The following is a 24,454-nucleotide window of genomic DNA, read 5'->3' as shown; positions in this document are numbered from 1 at the left end:
ATGTTGTTATAAAATGTCATTCATAGCATATTTTTTTTAAACAAAATGTTTATTTTTATAGAAGTCATAATGCAGGCAACTAAGTGAACACCTATTATTTCTTAGACGTGCGTGCGTTTCAAGAGGTATTGACGGGACCCCTAGCCAAATCAGGCAGTAGGTGTGCTCAAGCTGTAATAATTGAGCATTAATCTGTTTCAACTTTACTTAATAATGCTTGTTTTGTTAAACAGTCAACAATATTAAGGTCGTTTTCGAGGGGTATGTATCATGTTGTTGTCTTTCCATTGATTGACTTGGAGGTGATGCTAGCTCAATGTGCTATCTAACGTTAGCCGCGCCGTTAGTTAGCATATCTAGCTAACTAGCTATGAATTAAGTCTCAGCCAAGAAACCAGTTGTCAAAAATATTATCTAGCTGGCTGGCCTGCTGTTGAAGCTTGCTAGCTCTCACATTAACATACTACCACGAGTTTTGCTTATCTAACTTGTAGTCTTGGATATATCCTAATTGTGTCTGGCAAAGGCACCAACAACACATAGGCAGCATGCAAGTTTGCAAGCTAATGGTTGCTGGCTAATTATGTCTGACAGCCTGATTTGAGTTTTAACAGCAGCTGTAAGGAAAGCTGTCATACAATTCTACCTCTGAATTAATAACAATAATCTTCTTTGTTGTCAAGCTAGATATTGCTCCTCTGCCTGTTAACTAGCTAAGGCCAAGGTATGACATGCCAAATGTCCCAGTTTAGAACCTCACGTTGCCCAATAATTGACTAAAGGAGCCTAACGTTACTCCTTATAGTCCAAGGACCTTACATGTTCTATTTAGAGTCGAATTTGCTCTGGCAGCCAAAACAGCCAAATACTCCATCTAAACGTGAATCGATTCTCAATTGCGGTACGGTTCTAGTAGAAACATATAGCCCTCTAGCTTTGGAACACAACATAGGGAGTCTGTTTATTGGTTGGACTCGCTGAGTTGTGCATCTTTCTGGTGGCTGGCGACAGAAAATAACCCTACCGGCTTCACCATAAAACGTTTCCAGTCAACAAAGGCATATGTATAATCTTTAGGAACTCTATTTACCAGATGTAAAGTGAAATGTGTCCTTCGCTATCAAATAAACGTCTGAATCCAACTTTTGTCCGAACAACACCATCTGAATCCAACTTTTGTCCGAACAACACCATTTTCCTGTTGTTAAACGGCGGGCTGCCATTAAATCAAATCACATTTTATTGGTTGTATACTCATATTTAGCAGATGTTATTGCGGGTGTAGCGAAATGCTTGTGTTCCTAGCTCCAGCAGTGCAGTAATATCTAACAATTCACAAGAATACACACAGATCTAAAAGTAAAATAATGGAATTATAAAATATATAAATATTAGGACGAGCAATGTCGGAGTCTGGTGTGTGTGATGGGATGTATAGACATTATGGACAGTGTGGATAGAATATTTAGTATATCTGTAGAATACATAGGATAGAATAGTGTGTGTATATATATACAGCAATAGTTGAATATGATGGCATTGAATAGAATACACTATATACATATGAAATGAGTAAAACAGTATGTAAACATTATTAAAGTGACCAGTGATTCCATGTCTATGTACATAGGGCAGCAGCCTCTAGGGTGCAGGGTTGAGTAACCGGGTGGTAGCTGGCTAGTGACAGTGACTAAATTCAGGGCAGGGTACTGGGTGGAGGCTGCTAGTGATGGCTATTTAACAGTCTGATGGCCTTGAGACAGAAGCTGTTTTTTTTAGTCACTCCGTCCCAGCTTTGATGCACCTGTACTGACATTAGACCCCGCACGTCACGCGATACTTCCTACCTCAAAATCTACCACTGTCTACACAGCAGGTGGTGCAGTTCTGACAAAAGTTGGATTCAGACGTTTATTTCATAGTGAGGGTCACATTTCACTTTACGTCTTCCATCTGTTTTCTGTAAACAAGCGCTCTAAAATTGAAATATGGCCGTGTGGGAACCCTATCTCTAAAACGGTGTGTAGTAATTTAACCTTTTTGTTTTTTGGAGAGAAAACAATTCTAGCTGATATGAAAGATATGTTACTTATGTTTCCAAAACTGGCTGAGAGAACATTTTAGTTTTAAAGCTAATTTCCTGAAATTTTACATGTTTTGCCATTGGGCTGAGAGAGAATTTGCAGTTTTATAGCTAATTTCCTGCAATTCTACACTTTGCCATGGCTTATGCTGTGTTCTTATGCTATCTGAATGACTCAAACATTATAACAAAATCAATGGGGGCCACCATGCCATGATATATTTGGAATTTTAGATTGACTGTCTAGTTTTTATTATGGTGGTTGTTAGTTCTCAAAGATGATCTTATAAAAAAATATATAGCTCCATTATCTTTTTATCTCCAGCATCTGTTTTCAGTGCTTTGACAATGTATGTTTGCTGTCGTCAGACCAATCCATTGTCCAGGGTCCAGGATCTTGACTAAGCCAAGTTGTCTATGGTGAAAGACTGATTGTCTATGATTCTCACTTTTCGTTCGATTTGAAGGCATACTTTACCCAATTAACCTTTTTTCACCTATGTGTTCAGATAATCTGTCATGGCTACTACTGAGAATGCAGAGACGTGTTCACCAGAAAACAAGAGAGACCATCATGGGAGTGCTGACCCGGACACAAAGTACCCAATGAAAGTCCAGTATTGTGGAGGTAAGTACTACGTAGTAGAAGGTAGTATCCGGGCAGCGTCCAAAATGGCACCCTATTCTAGTGATCTATACATGATCATGGCCAATTCCTAAAACATTGTTTTGCAATGTCACATGATTGTCAAGGTCTAACACTTCATGTCTTTTTTCCAGTGTGCTCCTTGCCAACAGAGTACTGTGAGTACATGCCTGAGCCGTCCAAATGCAGACAGTGGCTGGAGAAGAACTTCCCAGATGTGTTTGCCAGGATGAGTGTAGGTGAGTTCCATCAGACAGTCTCTTGTTCTTTCTCTCTCTCTGTTTCCTATCAGGAAGATGGGCAATAATGAATGCTGTCGTATTAAAATATACTTTTTTTCTTCTGCCTTACTGGTCCGGTAGGAAATGCTCCCAAGCAGGACACCGGCGGTGTAGAGGCGCCCCCTGTTGGAGAGGAGGATGAGAAGAAGAAGCAGAAGAGAGGTCCGAGTTCCTCTTCATTTTCAGTTTTGAATTCTTAAATGCATCCTTCCTCCTCAAATCCTAACCCAGTGTTTCCCAGCACAACCTTCAGGGACCCCCCAGCCTTTGTACATACTTGCTCTATTCCAGACTAAATCACCAAGATTAATTGGTTGAATCAGGTGTGTTTAGTGCTGAAATAGAACAAATGTGCAACGGCTAGTGGGTGTCTGAGGACTGGCATTGGAGACCCCTGTTCTAACCTGTCTGTGCCGACTCTAGGTGGCAGAGGACAGATCAAACAGAAAAAGAAGACTGTCCCTCAGAAAATAACGATAGCTAAAATCCCCCGTGCCAAGAAGAAATATGTCACACGAGTCTGTGGAATGAACACCTTTGGTAAGACTGCTGACTGTGTCACACACTGTTACTGTAACCACCTTGTTAAATACATGGACAGACCCATAACCTTGTTTTTCTATCTTGTGACTGTGGACTTCCTCCCTGCAGAAATTGACCTTAAAGAGGCTCAGAGATTCTTTGCCCAGAAGTTCTCCTGCGGAGCCTCGGTGACTGCAGAGGATGAAATCATCATTCAGGGAGATTTTACAGATGACATCATCGATGTCATTCAGGAAAAGTGGCCTGAGGTAAGACGGCTGCGTTTACTCTTCCACACCAAATAGATGGCTGAAAAAAGTTAGTTACAGGAAATAGACGAGTAGTCTGTGTGTACCTCAATGAGACATTATACACACACACTCTAACCATCTGTGTGTCTCTCCATTGTAGGTGGATGACGACAGCATTGATGATCTTGGAGAAGTCAAGAAGTGAAGACCCGACGTGCACTTTTACTGAAAATGGATGCAACATGTAACAACAACCTGGCCAAATGTACACATTAACATTAAAAAGGAGTCGTTTTATATCTATTTTATTTACTGTATAGAAACTGTGGACTCGGCCATCCTCCTTGGCATTTTTCAGTTCTTGATAGCTGCTCTCTCTCTCGGTTGCCAAAGGTCTGGTCTGATGAAGTGAATCCTTCCAAAACGCTTTTCACTCAGCAACATTTTAGGGTAATAAATGTCGGTCTCATTCACTTGTTCATTCTTTAGTCCTTCTTTCAAACCGCTCTTCATCATCCCACTCTGTAAGTACCTGTCTCACTGTACTGTCTGCAATGGACAGTGCATTCGGAAAGTATTCAGACCCCTTGACTTTTTCCACATTTTGTTACGTTACAGCCTTATTCTGAAATGGATTAAATAAAGCATGTTCCTCATCGATCTACACACAATACCCCATAATTACACAGTGAAAACAAGTTTTTAGAGATTTTTGCAAATGTATTAAAAATAAACATACCTTGTGTAAATAAGTATTCAGACCCTTTGCTATGAGACTCGAAATTAAGCTCAGGTGCATCCTGTTTCCATTGATCATCCTTGAGATGTTTCTACAACTTGATTGGAGTCCACCTGTGGGAAATACAATTGATTAGACATGATTTGGAAAGGCACACACCTGTCTATATAAAAAGGTCCCACAGTTGACAGTGCATGTCAGAGAAAATACCAAGCCATGAGGTCAAAGCAATTGTCCGCAGAGCTCTGAGACAAGATTGTGTCGAGGCACAGATCTGGGGAAGGGTACCAAAGAATGTCTGCAGCATTGAAGGTCCCCAAGAACACAGTGGCCTCAATTCTTAATGGAAGAGGTTTGGAACCACCAAGACTCTTCCTAGAGCTGGCTGTCCGGCCAAACGGAGCAATCGGGGGAGAAGGGCCTTGGTCAGGGAGGTGACCACGAACCTGATGGTCACTCTGACAGAGCTCCAGAGTTCCTCTGTGGAGATGGGAGAACCTTATAGAAGGACAACCATCTCTGCAGTACTCTACCAATCAGGCCTTTATGGTAGAGTGGCCAGACGGAAGCCACTCCTCAGTAAAAGGCACATGACAGCCCGCTTGGAGTTTGCCAAAAGGCACCTACAGGACTCTCAGACCATGACAAAAAATATTCTCTGATCTGATGAAACCAAGATTGAACTCTTTGGCCTGAATGCCAAGCGTCCCGTCTGGAGGAAACCTGGCACCATCCTTACGGTGAAGCGTGGTGACAGCATCATGCTGTGGGGATGTTTTTAAGCGGCAGGGACTGGGAGACTAGTCAGGATCGAGGGAAAGATGAACGGAGCAAAGTACAGAGAGGTCCTTGATGAAAACTTGCTCCAGAGCGCTCAGGACCTCAGACTGGGGCGAAGGTTCACCTTCTAACAGGACAACGACCCTAAGGACACAGCCAAGACAACGCAGGAGTGGCTTCGGGACAAGTCTCTGAATGTCCTTGAGTGGCACAGCCAGAGCCCGGACTTGAACCAGATCTAACATCTCTAGAGAGACCTGAAAATAGCTGTGCAGCGACGCTCCCCTTCCAACCTGACAGTGCTTGAGAGGATCTGCAGAGAAGAAGGGGAGGAACTCTCTCTTTCAAGGCCCTTCTCGAGAAGACTCAAGCTGTAATCGCTGCCCAAGGTGCTTCAACAAAGTACTGAGTAAAGGGTCTGAATACTTATGTAAATTTAATATTTCAGTTTTTTTTAAATACATATACATTTGCAAAAATGTCAAAATACCTATTTTTGCTTTGTCATTATGGGGTATTGTGTGTAGATTTATGAGAAAAAAACTAATTTAATCAATTTTAGAATAATGCTGTAACGTAAGAAAATGTGGAAAAAGTCAAGGGGTCTGAATACTTTCCGAATACACTATGTTCATGCTGCCATTGTTTTATTTCATTTAATGAGACGCATTTAAGGGATTCTATTCTGTGGGCAAGGGGCAGGGCCAGTGGAACTCAATGACATACTTAAGTGATAATGCCTGAGAAGCCGGTGTTTGGAGGATATACTGGCACAGGTGTTGTTAGGCAAACCGTGCCATATATCCTCCGAACACCGGCTTCGAGGGCATTATCACTTTTATACAACCGGTTACCAACATATTCAAATAATTATTTACATATTTAATTTAAAAATGTTATTTTGATGAATGAATGGATATTTCATCCTTCCACAAGCTATAGTCCCGAAACAAATCTAGGGTTGCTAACCAAGCCGGCTGATCGTTCGTTCTATTGCTTCGGTTGCCAGAGACGCGACCCAGTCTTTCAGTCTTTTTATTCTGTACAGTGCCTTGCAAAATTATTCATCCCCCTTGGCGTTTTTCCTATTTTGTTGCATTACAACCTGTAATTTAAATTGATTTTTATTTGGATTTCATGTAATGGACATACACAAAATAGTCAAAATTGGTGAAGTGAAATGAAAAAAATAACTTGTTTCAAAAAATTATAAAAAATAAATAACGGAAGAGTGGTGCGTGCATATGTATTCACCCCCTTTGCTATGAAGCCCCTAAATAAGATCTGTGCAACCAATTACCTTCAGAAGTCACATAATTAGTTAAATAAAGTCCACCTGTGTGCAATCTAACTGTCACATGATCGGTCACATGATCTCAGTATACATACACCTGTTCTGAAAGGCCCCAGAGTCTGCAACACCACTAAGCAAGGGGCACCACCAAGCAAGCGGCACCATGAAGACCAAGGAGCTCTCCAAACTGGTCAGGGACAAAGTTGTGGAGAAGTACAGATCTGGGCTGGGTTATAAAAAAATATCAGAAACTTTTAACATCCCACGGAGCACCATTAAATCCATTATTAAAAAATGGAAAGAATATGGCACCACAACAAACCTGCCAAGAGAGGGCCACCCACCAAAACCCGCGGACCAGGCAAGGAGGGCATTAATCAGAGGCAACAAAGAGACAAAAGATAACCCTGAAGGAGCTGCAAAGCTCCACAGCGGAGATTGGAGTATCTGTCCATAGGACCACTTTAAGCTGTACACTCCACAGAGCTGGGCTTTACGGAAGAGTGGCCAGAAAAAAAGCCATTGCTTAAAGAAAAAAATAAGCTAACACGTTTGGTGTTCGCCAAAAGGCATGTGGGAGACTCCCCAAACATTTTGAAGTAGGTACTCTGGTCAGATGAGACTAAAATTGAGCTTTTTGGCTATCAAGGAGAACGCTATGTCTGGTGCAAACCCAACACCTCTCATCACCCCGAGAACACCAGGGAACAGGGAAACCTGTTTCAGTCTTCCAGAGATTCGAGACTGGGACGGAGGTTCACCTTCCAGCAGGACAATGACCCTAAGCATACTGCTAAAGCAACACTCGAGTGGTTTAAGGGAAACATTGAAATGTCTTGGAATGGCCTAGTCAAAGCCCAGACCTCAATCCAATTGAGAAACTGTGGTATGACTTAAAGATTGCTGTACACCAGTGGAACCCATCCAACTTAAAGGAGCTGGAGCAGTTTTGCCTTGAAGAATGGTCAAAAATCCCAGTGGCTAGATGTGCCAAGCTTATAGAGACATACCCCAAGAGACTTGCAGCTGTAATTGCTGCAAAAGGTGGCTCTACAAAGTATTGACTTTGGGGGGGGTGAATAGTTATGCACACTCAAGTTTTCTATTTTTTTGTCTTATTTCTTGTTTTGTTTCACAATAAAAAATATTTTGCATCTTCAAAGTGGTAGGCATGTTGTGTAAATGATACAACCCACCCCCCCCCCAAAAAAAAAAATATATTTTAATTCCAGGTTGTAAGGCAACAAAATAGGAAAAATGCCAAGGGGGGTGAATACTTTCGCTAGCCACTGTATCTATGGACGCGATCCAGTTGTTGGTTCTAAATGTTCCATTGACATACTGGCTGGCGACGTTCTTGTCCTTTGCTTCCTAGCTAGCCAACTACGGCTAACTTACAGTCTCATCAAACAGTGCAGACAGAATTACAACAGTAGCTGCATTTGTTGAAGCTGTTTTCTTGTGACATTTATTTGGATACATCCATAACAATTAGCTAATTAGGCGCGATTTCGCCTGGCATAAAAAATGTGCTCACTCCTCAGGACACTGTTGTTCAGAGGAGCTAGCCAACAACACAGGTAACACAATAACTTCAAACTGAAGCTGGAAAGACTGCAAACTAGCTGCACTTCGTTTCACCTTTTTTCAATGAACATTTCTTTGTGTATATCCATAAAAATGATGCCAGTTGATTCATGATTTCGACTGGCTGAGAAACGCTGCCTGCCTCGCTCTCTCGTCCCGACTCTGGACCCATACACGTTTATTACTATTAGACAGTTAGAGATCGAATTTGAATATTGAAACAATGTTGCAAAAGTCGGAGAGACAGACAGTAAGGTTTATACAAATCTCAGCTGTTGAAAACTAAATGTTAGTTTAAAAGAAATGTGAGATAATGTCTAGATGCTTTTTATAGTGGAGATCAAGTTTATAACTTCCCTGCCTGGGATGATGAGACAGTGGATTGCGCAGTCAGATGGAACAGAGTAAATAGGCATTTTAACGTCATAGATTTAGCCAGTGGTAACTTGTGGAATAGACACCAATCAGCATTCAGGATTAGACCCACCCATTGTATAATGGGAAATATGTATTATGGTGACATTATTTAGGAATTTGGGCGGCACATAATCAGGGGGATAATTTGCAGAAAGGATTTGAAATCACATCTACCAGGATCTATTTGTCTAACTATTGGATAAGGCTAACTGGCATCTCAGGATGAAAAAGATGGATGGTGTTTCCCCCAAACTGCCAAATCTCCTAAAACAATTATAAAGAATAGATAAGGGTCAAGGTCAGAGAGTACCTCCCTTTGAAACCGCTTCTTTAGGAGCATTTTTTTCTTCTTCCATTTTGTGCCTACTGAACAGGACCAGGTGGTGTGACCTTTAAATTAGTTGTATTCTGGGAAACCTTGGGGTCCCTTATATACCCATGAGTATAATCTTTCCACCAGCATAATAGTTTTATAATGAACCCATAATCCCTGGGCTGTTGGTGTACACACTCAGAGCCATCTGCCTATAGAACAAGAGATACAAGAGATAACACACTGTACACCCACACACACTCTCCACATTGTTGGCACCGGAAAGATCGTTTGCATGTCCGCAAATAGTAAAATCCCCGGTCCCATGCAGCAGGTGCCAAGACAACCCTATCTATATTGACTTTCTTTAGAGAGGAGCAAAGCCACACACAGACGGTCTCTCCAGTCCGTAGCGTATCGTTTGACCCATGGAAAACTTCACTACTACGGAAGACGACTGCTGTGCCTTTGAGTCTCCCATCCTGGACCGGGTCCTGCCTCCCATCCTGGTGCTGGAGTTCATGTTTGGGCTGATGGGGAATGTTGTGGCTCTGTGGATGTTTATTTTCCACATGGACACCTGGAACCCCAACTCTATCTACCTCACACACCTGGCCATGGCCGACTCCATCGTCCTGTTCTGTCTTCCATTCAGAGCCGACTACTACCGACGTGGCAAGCACTGGATCCATGGTGATATCCTGTGCCGGATTATGCTGTTCCTGTTGATGGCCAACCGCGCCGCTAGCATCTTCTTCCTCACTGCGGTGGCTGTCGACCGTTACTTCAAGATCGTTCACCCCATGAACAAGATCAACCAGATGGGCCTGAACTACGCTCTGTGGGTGTCTCTGGGCCTGTGGGGCCTGATCATTGCTGCAACCGGGTACCTGCTGGCCAACGAACACTTCTTCATCCGCAACAACCGGACGCAGTGCGAGAGCTTCAACATCTGCATGGGCTTCAGCCCGCTCTCTACGTGGCACAACACCTTCTACGTGATCCAGTTCTTCTTGCCCACCGCCATTGTCACCTTCTGCACCTTCTGCATCACCTGGCAGCTGAAGAACAAGACGATCGACACCGGGGGGAAGATCAAACGTGCGGTGCAGTTTGTCATGGCCGTGGCACTCATCTTCATCATTTGCTTCTTCCCTAGTACGGTGTCTCGGATCGCTGTGTGGATCCTAAAGGCCTGGTACAACGAGTGCCGATATTTCAAAGAGGCCAATTTGGCGTTCTACACCTCTGTGTGTTTCACCTACTTCAACAGCGTGCTGAACCCCATTGTGTACTACTTCTCCAGCCCTGTCTTCAGCCAGACCTTCCTGAAGCTGTTCAACAGACTGCTGGGGAGGAAAGAGGAGGAGGAACAGCCAGCCTCGCCTGAGACTGGAACTGGGACCGGCAGTCCGAACACAGTGTCAGGGAGGATCTGATGAAGTAGTAACTTCTAACCACTGATCCAGGGTCAGGGCCTGTACTTGCAAAGTGTCTCAGACTAAGTCTTATTCATTGTGATCTAAAATACAAAACTGATCCTAGATCAGCACTCCTAGGCCTACTCTGAGACGCTTTGGTGTGTTCTGTCAATGAAGAATATCAACCAGACGTGAAGGAATCCAATGAGGGTGGAGATAGGTGTCTGTTAGATTAGAATGCCTTTTTTTTTTTATCATTGCTGTATAGCCAACACCTAAATGTTATGTTGATGTTCTATAGCTAAAAGTAGAAATGAATTAATAGGTTTGATCAATTAAGAATGTGTATGCAGTATAACAGTGGCATCTTTAATGTAATATTTCATATTTACAATACTTTGTCTTTGATGAGTTTTATGTATTTGCTGGTGATTCAAGTAAATTCATCGTGAACTAGAAAAGTACATTTCCTAAAGAAAATGTGTGTGCTTGCTAGCTTGTCTTAAAGTATTTATGGTTGTGAAATACTGTAAGTTATAGTAGTAATAGTGACTGCAGTAGTAATGATAGTGACTGGTTATAGTTGAAAAAGTAGGTAGATGGACAAATTGATTATTTGATAGGATAGGATAGCCTGAACATGTGAAAGTTGGTTTGGTGTCTCTAGCTTGAACAGTTCAAGAGTTACTATTACTGTTGGTGGGTTGTTTTATGCTAATTTAGTTGTTTTAATATTTGTAGCTGAAATGGTCAAAGAGCAGTAGCATTTAAATTGTCTACCACTGTGTTCTTATGGTTGGCATTGAATCCATGAAGTTTTATGCTAATTTATGCCAATCAAAATAGTTTATAGTTCATGAAGGTTTTAGATAATTTGACGTTAGGATAGCCTGAATGTTTTAAAGTTGTTTTTGTAGCTTAATTGGCCAAGGAGCAGGACCGTTTTGAATAGCTACCACTTTATTCCTATGTTTCTCATTCAAACCCATGTTCATTTATGCATATTTTTCATTGTTATAGTTCAAAAAGTATAGATAGGTGGAAAGATTGATTGATTGATAGGATAGCCTTAACATGAGAATGTTGGTTTGGTGTCTCTAGCTTTAACAGTTTAAGAGTTACTATTACTGTTGGTGGGTTGTTTTATGATAATTTAAAATGATTTAAATAGTTATAATGTATAAAGTTAAAAAATGTTTTAAAGTTGTTTTAATGTTTGTAGCTGAAATGGTGAAAGAGCAGTAGCATTTAAAATGTATATCACTGTGTTGTTGTTTGGCTTTGAAAACATTAAGTTGTATGCTAATTTATACAAATTAAAATAATGTATATTTGCTTAAAGTTTTAGAGAGCAATTCTTCCACTGTCGGGAGAAATGGTAATGCATATTAATATAAGTTAATTGCATGCAAATAAAGGTCATGGCAAATAAAGGTCCACCTGCACAATCATGGCCTCGGATTCGCAGGTGGACGCATAGAACAGACCCAGGGTCTGTTTCTGTGGCGGTTGAAATGATAAAAGGCTCATGGTTTTTGACATTTTTTGTGCTCTTTGAAACCAGCAACTGACGGTAAAAACACAACTTCTCAACAGAGGTTGAAACATTCATAACCAATGGGCACTACATCAACATACAAATTGTTTTGTGGGAGAAAATAGAATGTCTACGTTGCACAGTAATATCACTATCTCTAACATATCTCATGGTGTATTTTAGGGATGAGGAGACTGCGATTCCTTAGTAAAAGGGAGTTATGAAATCTGAAGACAAGTTACATTAGCCAAGACACATTAAACCGATCATAATCACTGTTTGAAACATTAACTTCAGCATTGCACAGGTGTGTGAATCGTCTTTATTTCCTTTTTACGCTATTTCGCTGTTATGCCTGAATTCGACCCAAAACCAACTAGGAAGCCTGCAGTGTTGAGGAGTGGTTGGATGAGACCAATCCTATGTCAAGAAAAACCCTTAACCTTGCCAGCCTGCTCATAATTTTTATTCAGTTTGACTTGCCATAAGTTCTGTGTCTAAACTGTGCATAAGAAAACTAAAGTGTTCTTGCCTTCAGCAAGCACATTAATTAATTGTGATTTCCACAAAGGAATGATTCAAATATATTATTTCCAGAGAGATTATTTTCATTGAAAGTCTTATTTGTCAAATACAATGACTTTCCAAGTGATACAAGTGTGTTTTGTGAGGTTGTAATAATAATAATAATATGCCATTTAGCAGACGCTTTTATCCAAAGCGACTTACAGTCATGCGTGCATACATTTTTGTGTATGGGTGGTCCCGGGGATCGAACCCACTACCTTGGCGTTACAAGCGCCGTGCTCTACCAGCTGAGCTACAGAGGACCAGAGGAGGTTGTCTATGGTTTAATAGGTACGCTGGCAATGTGTTTGCATAAATGCAAATGTGATTATATCAGTTGTTATATAACATGTACAATATGCTTTTAATGATCACTGTACATATATAAAACTATTTTATTATATTTGGCCAATGTTTAGTTATGCCAATAACACAGTTGGTGGATGGAGGGAGAACCGATGCTTCGCAGGTGACGTCACAGTCTGGCGCTGGGAAGGGCTGGCTGCTAGAGAAAACTAGCTGGGCAGCGTAGCTCCGTGAAATTAGCGTATTTTAGCGGCATTAAGCGGCATTAACAGTTCCAAATCGCGCAAAAAGTTTCAAAATAAAAGTCTTACCTTTACTTGAACACAATACCACACATTTTAGTATATTTTGGCTGAGCAGCTAGCAAATAAAATAAAATTGTTTTTGTCACATGCTTTGTAAGCAACAGGTGTGGACTAACAGTGAAATGCTTACTTATGGGCCCTTCCCAACAATTTTACATTTACATTTACGTCATTTAGCAGACGCTCTTATCCAGAGCGACTTACAAATTGATGCATTCACCTTATAGCCAGTGGGATAACCACTTTAGGAGCGGGGTGACGTGAGAGAACTTGGGAAGGTTGAACACCAGATGGGCTGCGGCATTCTGGATGAGTTGTAGGGGTTTAATGGCACAGGCAGGGAGCCCAGCCAACAGCGAGTTGCAGTAATCCAGACGGGAGATGACAAGTGCCTGGATTAAGACCTGTGCCGCTTCCTGTGTAAGGCAGGGTCGTACTCTCCGAATGTTGTAGAGCATGAACCTACAGGATCGGGTCACCGCCTTGATGTTAGCAGAGAACGACAGGGTGTTGTCCAGGGTCACGCCAAGGCTCTTCGCACTCTGGGAGGAGGACACAACAGAGTTGTCAACCGTGATGGCGAGATCATGGAACGGGCAGTCCTTCCCCGGGAGGAAGAGCAGCTCCGTCTTGCCGAGGTTCAGCTTGAGGTGGTGATCCGTCATCCACACTGATATGTCTGCCAGACATGCAGAGATGCGATTCGCCACCTGGTTATCAGAAGGGGGAAAGGAGAAGATTAGTTGTGTGTCGTCTGCGTAGCAATGATAGGAGAGGCCATGTGAGGATATGACAGAGCCAAGTGACTTGGTGTATAGCGAGAATAGGAGAGGGCCTAGAACTGAGCCCTGGGGGACACCAGTGGTGAGAGCACGTGGTGCGGAGACAGATTCTCGCCATGCCACTTGGTAGGAGTGACCGGTCAGGTAGGACGCAATCCAAGAGTGCGCCGCGCCGGAGATGCCCAACTCGGAGAGGGTGGAGAGGAGGATCTGATGGTTCACAGTATCAAAGGCAGCAGACAGGTCTAGAAGGACAAGAGCAGAGGTCCGGGAGAGCGAGACACAATGTAGGGAGAAATAAAATAGAGCAATAATAGAAAAGCAAAACACATAATAATACAAGTAATAATAGGTACGCAATGAGTAATGATAACTTGGGTATATACAAAGGGTACCAGTACCAAGTGGATGTGCAGGGGTACGAGGTAATTGAGGTAAATATGTACATATAACTAGGCTTAAAGTGATAGATAGTCAACAGTAGCAGCAGCATATATGATAAGTAAAAAAAGGGTAAATGCAGATAGTCTGGGTAGCTATTTGGTTAACTAGTGAACTAACTATTTATGGCTTGGGGGTAGAAGCTGGCTTGGGGCCTTTCTCTGACACCACCTGGTATAGAGGTCATAGTCTCGGGAAGTAAGGTTGCTGAGGGTGCTGCAGCACCCCCTGAAAAATCAGAAGAAAAAAACAAATATATATAAAAAAAATTGTTTTAATAAATTTCATATTTAAGTTAAAATCCTCTTAAGTGTGTACAATTATGCTAGTTTAATCTCAATCACCCACAGAGCTATGGCTAATTTAGGCTCCACATTTTCACCATAAGGTTCCACCTTGTTAGTATTATGCAATAACTGTACGGGATTATGCACCTAAAATTGATTTAAGTGCCTGAGCTTGACCAATATATTTTTCTGAAAGTCAAATGTCCTTTTTGTGAAGTTATGAAGTCCAAAAGGCACTTGACCCTGTTCTACCTGCAGCTGTGGACCCCTGACCTGATTCACCGGTGTGCTACCGTGTGTCTCGCTCTCCCGGACCTGCTGTTTCAACCTCTGAATGCATGGCTATGAAATGCATGGCTATTGACTCCTGAGGTGTTGAACTGTTGCACCCTCTAAATCATTTTATTATTATAACTCTACATATCTAATTTCTACTGTACTATTTAAACTAAAGAAGTTGTCAGCATAAAAGGGGGTATTTCAGAATCCTCTGACCTTTTACTAATAAGATCCAGTGACATACCTTAGACATTGGCCGCGTAAGATACTTATTTAGGCAGAAATCTACTGTCACCGCTGACGAAAATTGACATTATCAATAAAGGCCTTCGTTACAGCCCTACACAGCGGTTTACTACTCTACTGTTTAATCTATACAAGTTGTCAGCAATAAAGGGGGGTATTTAAGTATCCTCAGAAATAGTTAGAAATAATAAGATGAAGCTCCAGTAATATACAGTGAGGAAAAAAAGTATTTGATCCCCTGCTGATTTCGTACATTTGCCCACTGACAAAGAAATGATCAGTCTATAATATTAATGGTAGGTTTATTTGAACAGTGAGAGACAGAATAACAACAAAATAATCCAGAAAAACGCATGTCAAAAATGTTATAAATTGATTTGCATTTTAATGAGGGAAATAAGTATTTGACCCCCTCTCAATCAGAAAGATTTCTGGCTCCCAGGTGTCTTTTATACAGGTAACGAGCTGAGATTAGGAGCACACTCTTAAAGGGACTGCTCCTAATCTCAGTTTGTTACCTGTATAAAAGACACCTGTCCACAGAAGCAATCAATCAATCAGATTCCAAACTCTCCACTATGGCCAAGACCAAAGAGCTCTCCAAGGATGTCAGGGACAAGATTGTTGAAATGGGCTACAAGACCATCGCCAAGCAGCTTGGTGAGAAGGTGACAACAGTTGGTGCGATTATTCGCAAGTGGAAGAAACACAAAAGAACTGTCAATCTCCCTCGGCCTGGGGCTCCATGCAAGATCTCACCTCGTGGAGTTGCAATGATCATGAGAACGGTGAGGAATCAGCCCAGAACTACACGGGAGGATCTTGTCAATGATCTCAAGGCAGCTGGGACCATAGTCACCAAGAAAACAATTGATAACACACTACGCCGTGAAGGACTGAAATCCTGCAGCGCCCGCAAGGTCCCCCTGCTCAAGAAAGCACATATACAGGCCCGTCTGAAGTTTGCCAATGAACATCTGAATGATTCAGAGGAGAACTGGGTGAAAGTGTTGTGGTCAGATGAGACCAAAATCGAGCTCTTTGGCATCAACTCAACTCGCCATGTTAGGAGGAGGAGGAATGCTGCCTATGACCCCAAGAACACCATCCCCATCGTCAAACATGGAGGTGGAAACATGATTTGGAGGTGTTTTTCTGCTAAGGGGACAGGACAACTTCACCACATCAAAGGGACGATGGACGGGGCCATGTACCGTCAAATCTTGGGTGATACCATCAAAACCTCAGCCAGGGCATTGAAAATGGGTCGTGGATGGGTATTCCAGCATGACAATGACCCAAAACACACGACCAAGGCAACAAAGGAGTGGCTCCAGAAGAAGCACATTAAGGTCCTGGAGTGGCCTAGCCAGTCTCCAGACCTTAATCCCATAGAAAATCTGTGGAGGGAGCTGAAGGTTCAAGTTGCCAAACGTCAGCCTCGAAACCTTAATGACTTGGAGAAGATCTGCAAAGAGGAGTGGGACAAAATCCCTCCTGAGATGTGTGCAAACCTGATGGCCAACTACAAGAAACGTCTGACCTCTGTGATTGCCAACAAGGGTTTTGCCACCAAGTACTAAGTCATGTTTTGCAGAGGGGTCAAATACTTATTTCCCTCATTTTTGTTATTGTTATTCTGTCTCTCACTGTTCAAATAAACCTACTATTAAAATTATAGACTGATCATTTCTTTGTCAGTGGGCAAACGTACAAAATCAGCAGGGGATCAAATACTTTTTTCCCTCACTGTAGATAACTATTGAAAGAAGATTATATGCGTTTTTCTACATTGTAATGGACACGGTGCAACCTTTCGTAAGTAGGCTGCAGTCAGGCTTAGGCAGCGGTACAGCAAAGCCAAGTCAGCCCTTGCTCATGCTTCTCACAGGGGAAGGGAAATGATAGGCTACAATGACTTTGCTCATGATCATGCACGCTGCAAATGAGATGTACAGTGCTTTCAGAAAGCTATTCAAGAATTTAAGCAGGAATATGATATTTTACTTTTGAAGAGAGCCAACAACTACAGGTTAAAGTCAAATAAAGCACACTACTTAATGGCAAATGAACATGGTAAACATCTCGCAGCCCTCACAAAACGAATACACGCCAAATAAGTTATAATCTTAAAAGATAAAGATACAGATGCGTTAATCAGAAACAACAATGCGATTAATGAAAATGTTAAAAGCTTCTAGGAAACTCTATATTAAACAACAGCAGGACGGATCCTATTGCCTTCTTTTTGTCATTTAGCAGATGCTCTTATCCAGAGCAACTAGGGTTAAGTGCCTTGCTCAAGGGCACATCAACAGATTCTTCACCTAGTTGGCTCAGGGATTAGAACCAGCAACCTTTTGGTTACTGGCACAATGCTCTTAACCACTAAGTTACCTGCCGCCACATTATGTTACAACATGTACAGCTTCTCTAGTACAGGCACATGTTAAGACATCTAGACTCAACAACCCTGAAGTAATTATCAGCAGACACCCATAAAGACATTTTAGACACTGTTAATACATTAGCGCAGAGAAAAGCAGCAGGAATTAATGGCTTTCCCATAGAATTGTATTTAACAATTTGGGACAAAGTATCAACCCTATTTACACAAACGACAACACACATGTCACTCAATTCAGTGCTTCCTAGTTCCATGTATCAAACAGTTATTTCAGTTATATTAAAACCAGGAAAATCTGGAGAGTCTCCTGCTGATTACAGACCCTTAGGGTTAATACATTGTGACAATAAAAAAATAACAAAGCTCATACGAAATAGAATGGCAAAAGTTTTACCAGACTTGATACATATCAATTAAAACTAGACACTTACAAACAAACACAAGAACATGTTTCAGTTTAATACAATATTCAAAAAATATAAAGATTTATAAATATATAGATTTATCAATCATGGGCAAATCATATAGATTTTTTAATCATGGGCCTCCTGAGTGGCGCAGTGGTCTAAGCCACTAGAGATCCTGGTTCGAGTCCAGGCTCTGTCGTAGCCGGCCGCAACCGGGAGACGGCGCACAATTGGCCCAGCGTCGTCCATGTTAGGAGAGGGTTTGACCGGCAGAGATATTCTTGTCCCATCGCGCACTAGCGACTCCTGTGGCGCTGACACCGTAGCCGGGTGTACAGTTTTTCCTCCGACACATTGGTGCGGCTGGCTTCCGGGTTAAGCGGGCATTGTGTCAAGAAGCAGTTCAGTTGGGTTGTGTTTCGGAGGACGCACGGCTACCGTGTCCCGTACGGGAGTTGCAGCGATTGGTAGTTATCACGAAATTGGCGACAAAAAGGGTCAAAACCCCCCCCAAAGATTTATATCCTGAGATTTTAGGCTTTCGACCTTCTTGAATGGCTTTTTCTATTCAAAACTTTGGAAGCTTTCAACTTTCCAGCTGAAATAATGAATGTAATAACAAATATTAATAAAATGTCCTAAAGCTAAAATATACACAAATAAACATCTCCGCTGTGGAGCTTTCTAGCTCCTTCAGGGTTATCTTAGGTCTCTTTGTTGCCTCTCTGATTAATGCCCTCCTTGCCTGGTTCATGAGTTTTGGTGGGCGGCCCTCTATTGGCAGGTTTGTTGTGGTGCCATATTCTTTCAATTTTTTTATAATGGATTTAATGGTGCTCCGTGGATTGTTAACAGTTTATGAAATTTTCTTATAACCCAACCCTGATCTGTACTTCTCCACAACTTTGTCCCTGACCTATTTGGAGAGCTCCTTGGTCTTCATGGTGCCGGTTGCTTGGTGGTGCCCCTTGCTTGGTGGTGTTGCAGACTCTGGGGCCTTTCAGAACAGGTGTATACAGTGGGGAAAAAAAGTATTTAGTCAGCCACCAATTGTGCAAGTTCTCCCGCTTAAAAAGATGAGAGAGGCCTGTAATTTTCATCATAGGTACACGTCAACTATGACAGACAAAATGAGAAAAAATATTCCAGAAAATCACATTGTAGGATTTTTTATGAATTTATTTGCAAATTATGGTGGAAAATAAGTATTTGGTCAATAACAAAAGTTTCTCAATACTTTGTTATATACCCTTTGTTGGCAATGACACAGGTCAAACGTTTTCTGTAAGTCTTCACAAGGTTTTCACACACTGTTGCTGGTATTTTGGCCCATTCCTCCATGCAGATCTCCTCTAGAGCAGTGATGTTTTGGGGCTGTCGCTGGGCAACACGGACTTTCAACTCCCTCCAAAGATTTTCTATGGGGTTGAGATCTGGAGAATGGCTAGGCCACTCCAGGACCTTGAAATGCTTCTTACGAAGCCACTGCTTTGTTGCCCGGACGGTGTGTTTGGGATCATTGTCATGCTGAAAGACCCAGCCACATTTCATCTTCAATGCCCTTGCTGATGGAAGGAGGTTTTCACTCAAAATCTCACGATACATGGCCCCATTCATTCTTTCCTTTACACGGATCAGTCGTCCTGGTCCCTTTGCTGAAAAACAGCCCCAAAGCATGATGTTTCCACCCCCATGCTTCACAGTAGGTATGGTGTTCTTTGGATGCAACTCAGCATTCTTTGTCCTCCAAACACGACGAGTTGAGTTTTTACCAAAAAGTTATATTTTGGTTTCATCTGACCATATGACATTCTCCCAATCCTCTTCTGGATCATCCAAATGCACTCTAGCAAACTTCAGACGGGCCTGGACATGTACTGGCTTAAGCAGGGGGACACGTCTTGCACTGCAGGATTTGAGTCCCTGGCGGCGTAGTGTGTTACTGATGGTAGGCTTTGTTACTTTGGTCCCAGCTCTCTGCAGGTCATTCACTAGGTCCCCCCGTGTGGTTCTGGGATTTTTGCTCACCGTTCTTGTGATCATTTTGACCCCACGGGGTGAGATCTTGCGTGGAGCCCCAGATCGAGGGAGATTATCAGTGGTCTTGTATGTCTTCCATTTCCTAATAATTGCTCCCACAGTTGATTTCTTCAAACCAAGCTGCTTACCTATTGCAGATTCAGTCTTCCCAGCCTGGTGCAGGTCTACAATTTTGTTTCTGGTGTCCTTTGACAGCTCTTTGGTCTTGGCCATAGTGGAGTTTGGAGTGTGACTGTTTGAGGTTGTGGACAGGTGTCTTTTATACTGATAACAAGTTCAAACAAGTGCCATTAATACAGGTAACGAGTGGAGGACAGAGAAGCCTCTTAAAGAAGAAGTTACAGGTCTGTGAGAGCCAGAAATCTTGCTTGTTTGTAGGTGACCAAATACTTATTTTCCACCATAATTTGCAAATAAATTCATAAAAAATCCTACAATGTGATTTTCTGGATTTTTTTTCTCAATTTGTCTGTCATAGTTGACGTGTACCTATGATAAAAATGACAGGCCTCTCTCATCTTTTTAAGTGGGAGAACTTGCACAATTGGTGGCTGACTAAATACTTTTTTTCCCCACTGTACATACAGAGATCATGTGACAGATTACGTAACACTTAGATTGCACACAGGTGGACTTTATTTAACTAATTATGTGACTTCTGAAGGTAATTGGTTGCACCAAATCTTATTTAGGGGCTTCATAGCAAAGGGGGTGAGTACATACAGTGGGGAAAAAAAGTATTTAGTCAGCCACCAATTGTGCAAGTTCTCCCACTTAAAAAGATGAGAGAGGCCTGTAATTTTCATCATAGATACACGTCAACTATGACAGACAATATGAGAATTTTTTTCTCCAGAAAATCACATTGTAGGATTTTTAATGAATTTATTTGCAAATTATGGTGGAAAATAAGTATTTGGTCAACAACAAAAGTTTCTCAATACTTTGTTATATACCCTTTGTTGGCAATGACACAGGTCAAACGTTTTCTGTAAGTCTTCACAAGGTTTTCACACACTGTTGCTGGTATTTTGGCCCATTCCTCCATGCAGATCTCCTCTAGAGCAGTGATGTTTTGGGGCTGTCGCTGGGCAACACAGACTTTCAACTCCCTCCAAAGATTTTCTATGGGGTTGAGATCTGGAGACTGGCTAGGCCACTCCAGGACCTTGAAATGCTTCTTACGAAGCCACTCCTTCATTGCCCGGGCGGTGTGTTTGGGATCATTGTCATGCTGAAAGACCCAGCCACGTTTCATCTTCAATGCCCTTGCTGATGGAAGGAGGTTTTCACTCAAAATCTCACGATACATGGCTCCATTCATTCTGGTCCCTTTGCAGAAAAACAGCCCCAAAGCATGATGTTTCCACCCCCATGCTTCACAGTAGGTATGGTGTTCTTTGGATGCAACTCAGCATTCTTTGTCCTCCAAACACGACGAGTTGAGTTTTTACCAAAAAGTTATATTTTGGTTTCATCTGACCATATGACATTCTCCCAATCCTCTTCTGGATCATCCAAATGCACTCTAGCAAACTTCAGACGGGCCTGGACATGTACTAGCTTAAGCAGGGGGACACGTCTTGCACTGCAGGATTTGAGTCCCTGGCGGCGTAGTGTGTTACTGATGGTAGGCTTTGTTACTTTGGTCCCAGCTCTCTGCAGGTCATTCACTAGGGTGAGATCTTGCGTGGAGCCCCAGATCGAGAGAGATTATCAGTGGTCTTGTATGTCTTCCATTTCCTAATAATTGCTCCCACAGTTGATTTCTTCAAACCAAGCTGCTTACCTTTAGCAGATTCAGTCTTCCCAGCCTGGTGCAGGTCTACAATTTTGTTTCTGGTGTCCTTTGACAGCTCTATGGTCTTGGCCATAGTGGAGTTTGGAGTGTGACTGTTTGAGGTTGTGGACAGGTGTCTTTTATACTGATAACAAGTTCAAACAGGTGCCATTAATACAGGTAACGAGTGGAGGACAGAGGAGCCTCTTAAAGAAGAAGTTACAGGTCTGTGAGAGCCAGAAATCTTGCTTGTTTGTAGGTGACCAAATACTTATTTTCCACCATAATTTGCAAATAAATCCTACAATGTGATTTTCAGGATTTTTTTTCCTCAATTTGTCTGTCATAGTTGACGTGTACCTATGATGGAAATTACAGGGCTCTCTCATCTTTTTAAGTGGGAGAACTTGCACAATTGGTGGCTGACTAAATACTTTTTCCCCCACTGTGTACAGTTTAAGTCGGAAGTTCACATACACTTGTTTGTTTTGTTTTAGTCATTTAGCAGACGCTCTTATCCAGAGCGACTTACAGGAGCAATTAGGGTTAAGTGCCTTGCTCAAGGGCACATCGACAGATTTTTCACCTAGTCGGCTCGGGGATTAGAACCAGCGACCTTTCGGTTACTGGCACAACGTTCTTAACCACTAAGCTACCTGCCGCCCCACTTAGGTTGGAGTCATTAAAACTCGGTTTTCAACCACTCCACAAATTTCTTGTTAACAAACTATAGTTTTGGCAAGTCAGTTAGGACATCTACTTTGTGCATGACACAAGTAATTTTTCCAACAATTGTTTACAGACAGATTATTTCACTTACAATTCACTGTATCACAATTCCAGTGGGTCAGAAGTTTACATACACTAAGTTGACTGTGCCTTTAAACAGCTTGGAAAATTCCAGAAAATTATGTCATGGCTTTAGAAGCTTCTGATAGGCTAATTGACATCATTTGAGTCAATTGGAGGTGTACCTGTGGATGTATTTCAAGGCCTACCTTCAAACTGCCTCTTTGCTTGACATCATGGGAAAATCAAAAGAAATCAGCCAAGACCTCAGAAAAAAAATGGTAGACCTCCACAAGTCTGGTTCATCCTTGGGAGCAATTTCCAAACGCCTGAAGGTACCATGTTCATCTGTACAGACAATAGTACGCAAGTATAAACACCATGGGACCACGCTGCCGTCATATCGCTCAGGAAGGAGACGCGTTCTGTCTCCTAGAGATGTACGTACTTTGGTGCGAAAAGTGCAAATCAATCCCAGAACAATAGCAAAGGACCTTGTGAAGATGCTGGAGGAAACAGGTACAAAAGTATCTATATCCACAGTAAAACGAGTCCTATATCGACATAACCTGAAAGGCCGCTCAGCAAGGAAGAAGCCATTGCTCCAAATCCGCCATAAAAAAGCCAGACTATGGTTTGCAACTGCACATGGGGACAAATATCGTACTTTTTGGAGAAATGTCCTCTGGTCTGATGAAAGAAAAATAGAACTGTTCGGCCATAATGACCATCATTATCTTTGGAGGAAAAAGGGTGTTGCTTGCAAGCCGAAGAACACCATCCCAACCGTGAAGAACGGGGGTGGCAGCATCATGCTGTGGGGGTGCTTTGCTGCAGGAGGGACTTGTGCACTTCATAAAATAGATGGCATCATGAGGAAGGAAAATTATGAGGATAAATTGAAGCAACATCTCAAGACATCAGTCAGGAAGTTAAAGCTTGGTTGCAAATGGGTCTTCCAAATGGACAATGACCCCAAGCATACTTCCAAAGTTGTGGCAAAATGGCTTAAGGGCAACAAATCAAGGTATTGGAGTGGCCATCACAAAGCCCTGACCTCAATCCTATGGAAAATGTGTGGGCAGAACTGAAAAAGCGTGTGCGAGCAAGGAGGCCTACAAACCTGACTCAGTTACACCAGTTCTGTCAGGAGGAATGGGCCTAAATTCACCCAACTTATTGTGGGAAGCTTGTGGAAGGCTACCCAAAACATTTGACCCAAGTTAAACAATTTAAAGGCAATGCTACCATATACTAATTGAGTGTATGTAAACTTCTGACCCACTGGGAATGTGATGAAATAAATAAAAATCATTCTCTCTACTATTATTCTGACATTTCACATTCTTAAAATAAAGTGATGATCCTAACTGACCTAAGACAGGGAGTTTTTACCAGGATTAAATGTCAGGAATTGTGAAAAACTGAGTTTAAATGTATTTGGCTAAGGTGTATGTAAACTTCCGACTTCAACTGTATGTAAATGTGATATATATATATATATATTTTAATTATACATTTGCAAAAATGCAAATTAATTACTTAAAAATCATACAATGTGATTTTCTGGATTTTTGTTTTAGATTCCGTCTCTCACAGTTGAAGTGTACCTATGATAAAAATTACAGACCTCTATATGCTTTCTAAGTAGGAAAACCTGCAAAATCGGCAGTGTATCAAATACTTGTTCTCCCCACTGTACATATATTAATACAGACTAGCTCAAAAATAAGTGAAAATTGACAAATGATCCAATTGATTATTATACATTTCTGGTAAACTATCTGCTCGAAAAAGTGAATTTCTACTGGAGTTGGCGTTCCAACAATATTGTTTGTGATTTTAAATCAGTAACTACAGTTAAGTAAAACATTTTCAGGGGGACTTTTATTTTGGAAATTAGCCGTATGATCACGTGACCTTAATGCCGCTATGTTCACAATGCTG

At 41.9% G+C, this 24,454-nt stretch overlaps 2 protein-coding genes across 5 annotated transcripts; both read left to right on the top strand.

The window, feature by feature from the left end:
* The first annotated feature begins 111 nt into the window (after positions 1-111).
* LOC311128493 (density-regulated protein-like) lies at positions 112-4,256 on the top strand. Of its 4 annotated transcripts, none has more exons than XM_084160665.1 (7): positions 112-156; positions 2,593-2,711; positions 2,864-2,968; positions 3,092-3,172; positions 3,434-3,550; positions 3,662-3,801; positions 3,944-4,256. In XM_084160665.1, exons 2-7 carry the CDS (start codon positions 2,603-2,605, stop codon positions 3,986-3,988), a joined length of 597 nt encoding a protein of 198 aa, XP_084016791.1. In that variant the 5' UTR covers positions 112-156; positions 2,593-2,602; the 3' UTR covers positions 3,989-4,256. The 4 variants fall into 4 exon arrangements, with proteins under 4 accessions (XP_084016791.1, XP_084016790.1, XP_084016792.1 ...); XM_084160664.1 differs by having other exon boundaries at positions 112-261; XM_084160666.1 differs by having other exon boundaries at positions 123-160.
* Positions 4,257-9,341: 5,085 nt separating this feature from the next.
* LOC311128492 (hydroxycarboxylic acid receptor 2-like) lies at positions 9,342-10,352 on the top strand (the record flags this gene model as incomplete). Its single annotated transcript, XM_084160663.1, has 1 exon — positions 9,342-10,352. One exon carries the CDS (start codon positions 9,342-9,344, stop codon positions 10,350-10,352), a length of 1,011 nt encoding a protein of 336 aa, XP_084016789.1.
* Between the last annotated feature and the right edge of the window lie 14,102 nt (positions 10,353-24,454).

The sequence above is a fragment of the Coregonus lavaretus genome (assembly GCF_964263955.1).
Source record: "Coregonus lavaretus genome assembly, chromosome: 4".
Taxonomy (NCBI): Eukaryota; Metazoa; Chordata; class Actinopteri; order Salmoniformes; family Salmonidae; genus Coregonus; species Coregonus lavaretus.
The sequence above is the reverse complement of the archived record's forward strand: the minus strand, read 5'-3'. Positions and strand labels throughout refer to the sequence as shown.

Bases quoted from the DNA above. Each gene is read 5' to 3' on its own strand.
- LOC311128493 (XM_084160665.1), top strand. From the start codon at position 2,603: ATGGCTACTACTGAGAATGCAGAGACGTGTTCACCAGAAAACAAGAGA. The intron at 2,712-2,863 runs GTAAGTACTACG...TCTTTTTTCCAG, and splicing joins GAAAGTCCAGTATTGTGGAG to TGTGCTCCTTGCCAACAGAG. The intron at 2,969-3,091 runs GTGAGTTCCATC...CTGGTCCGGTAG, and splicing joins GTTTGCCAGGATGAGTGTAG to GAAATGCTCCCAAGCAGGAC.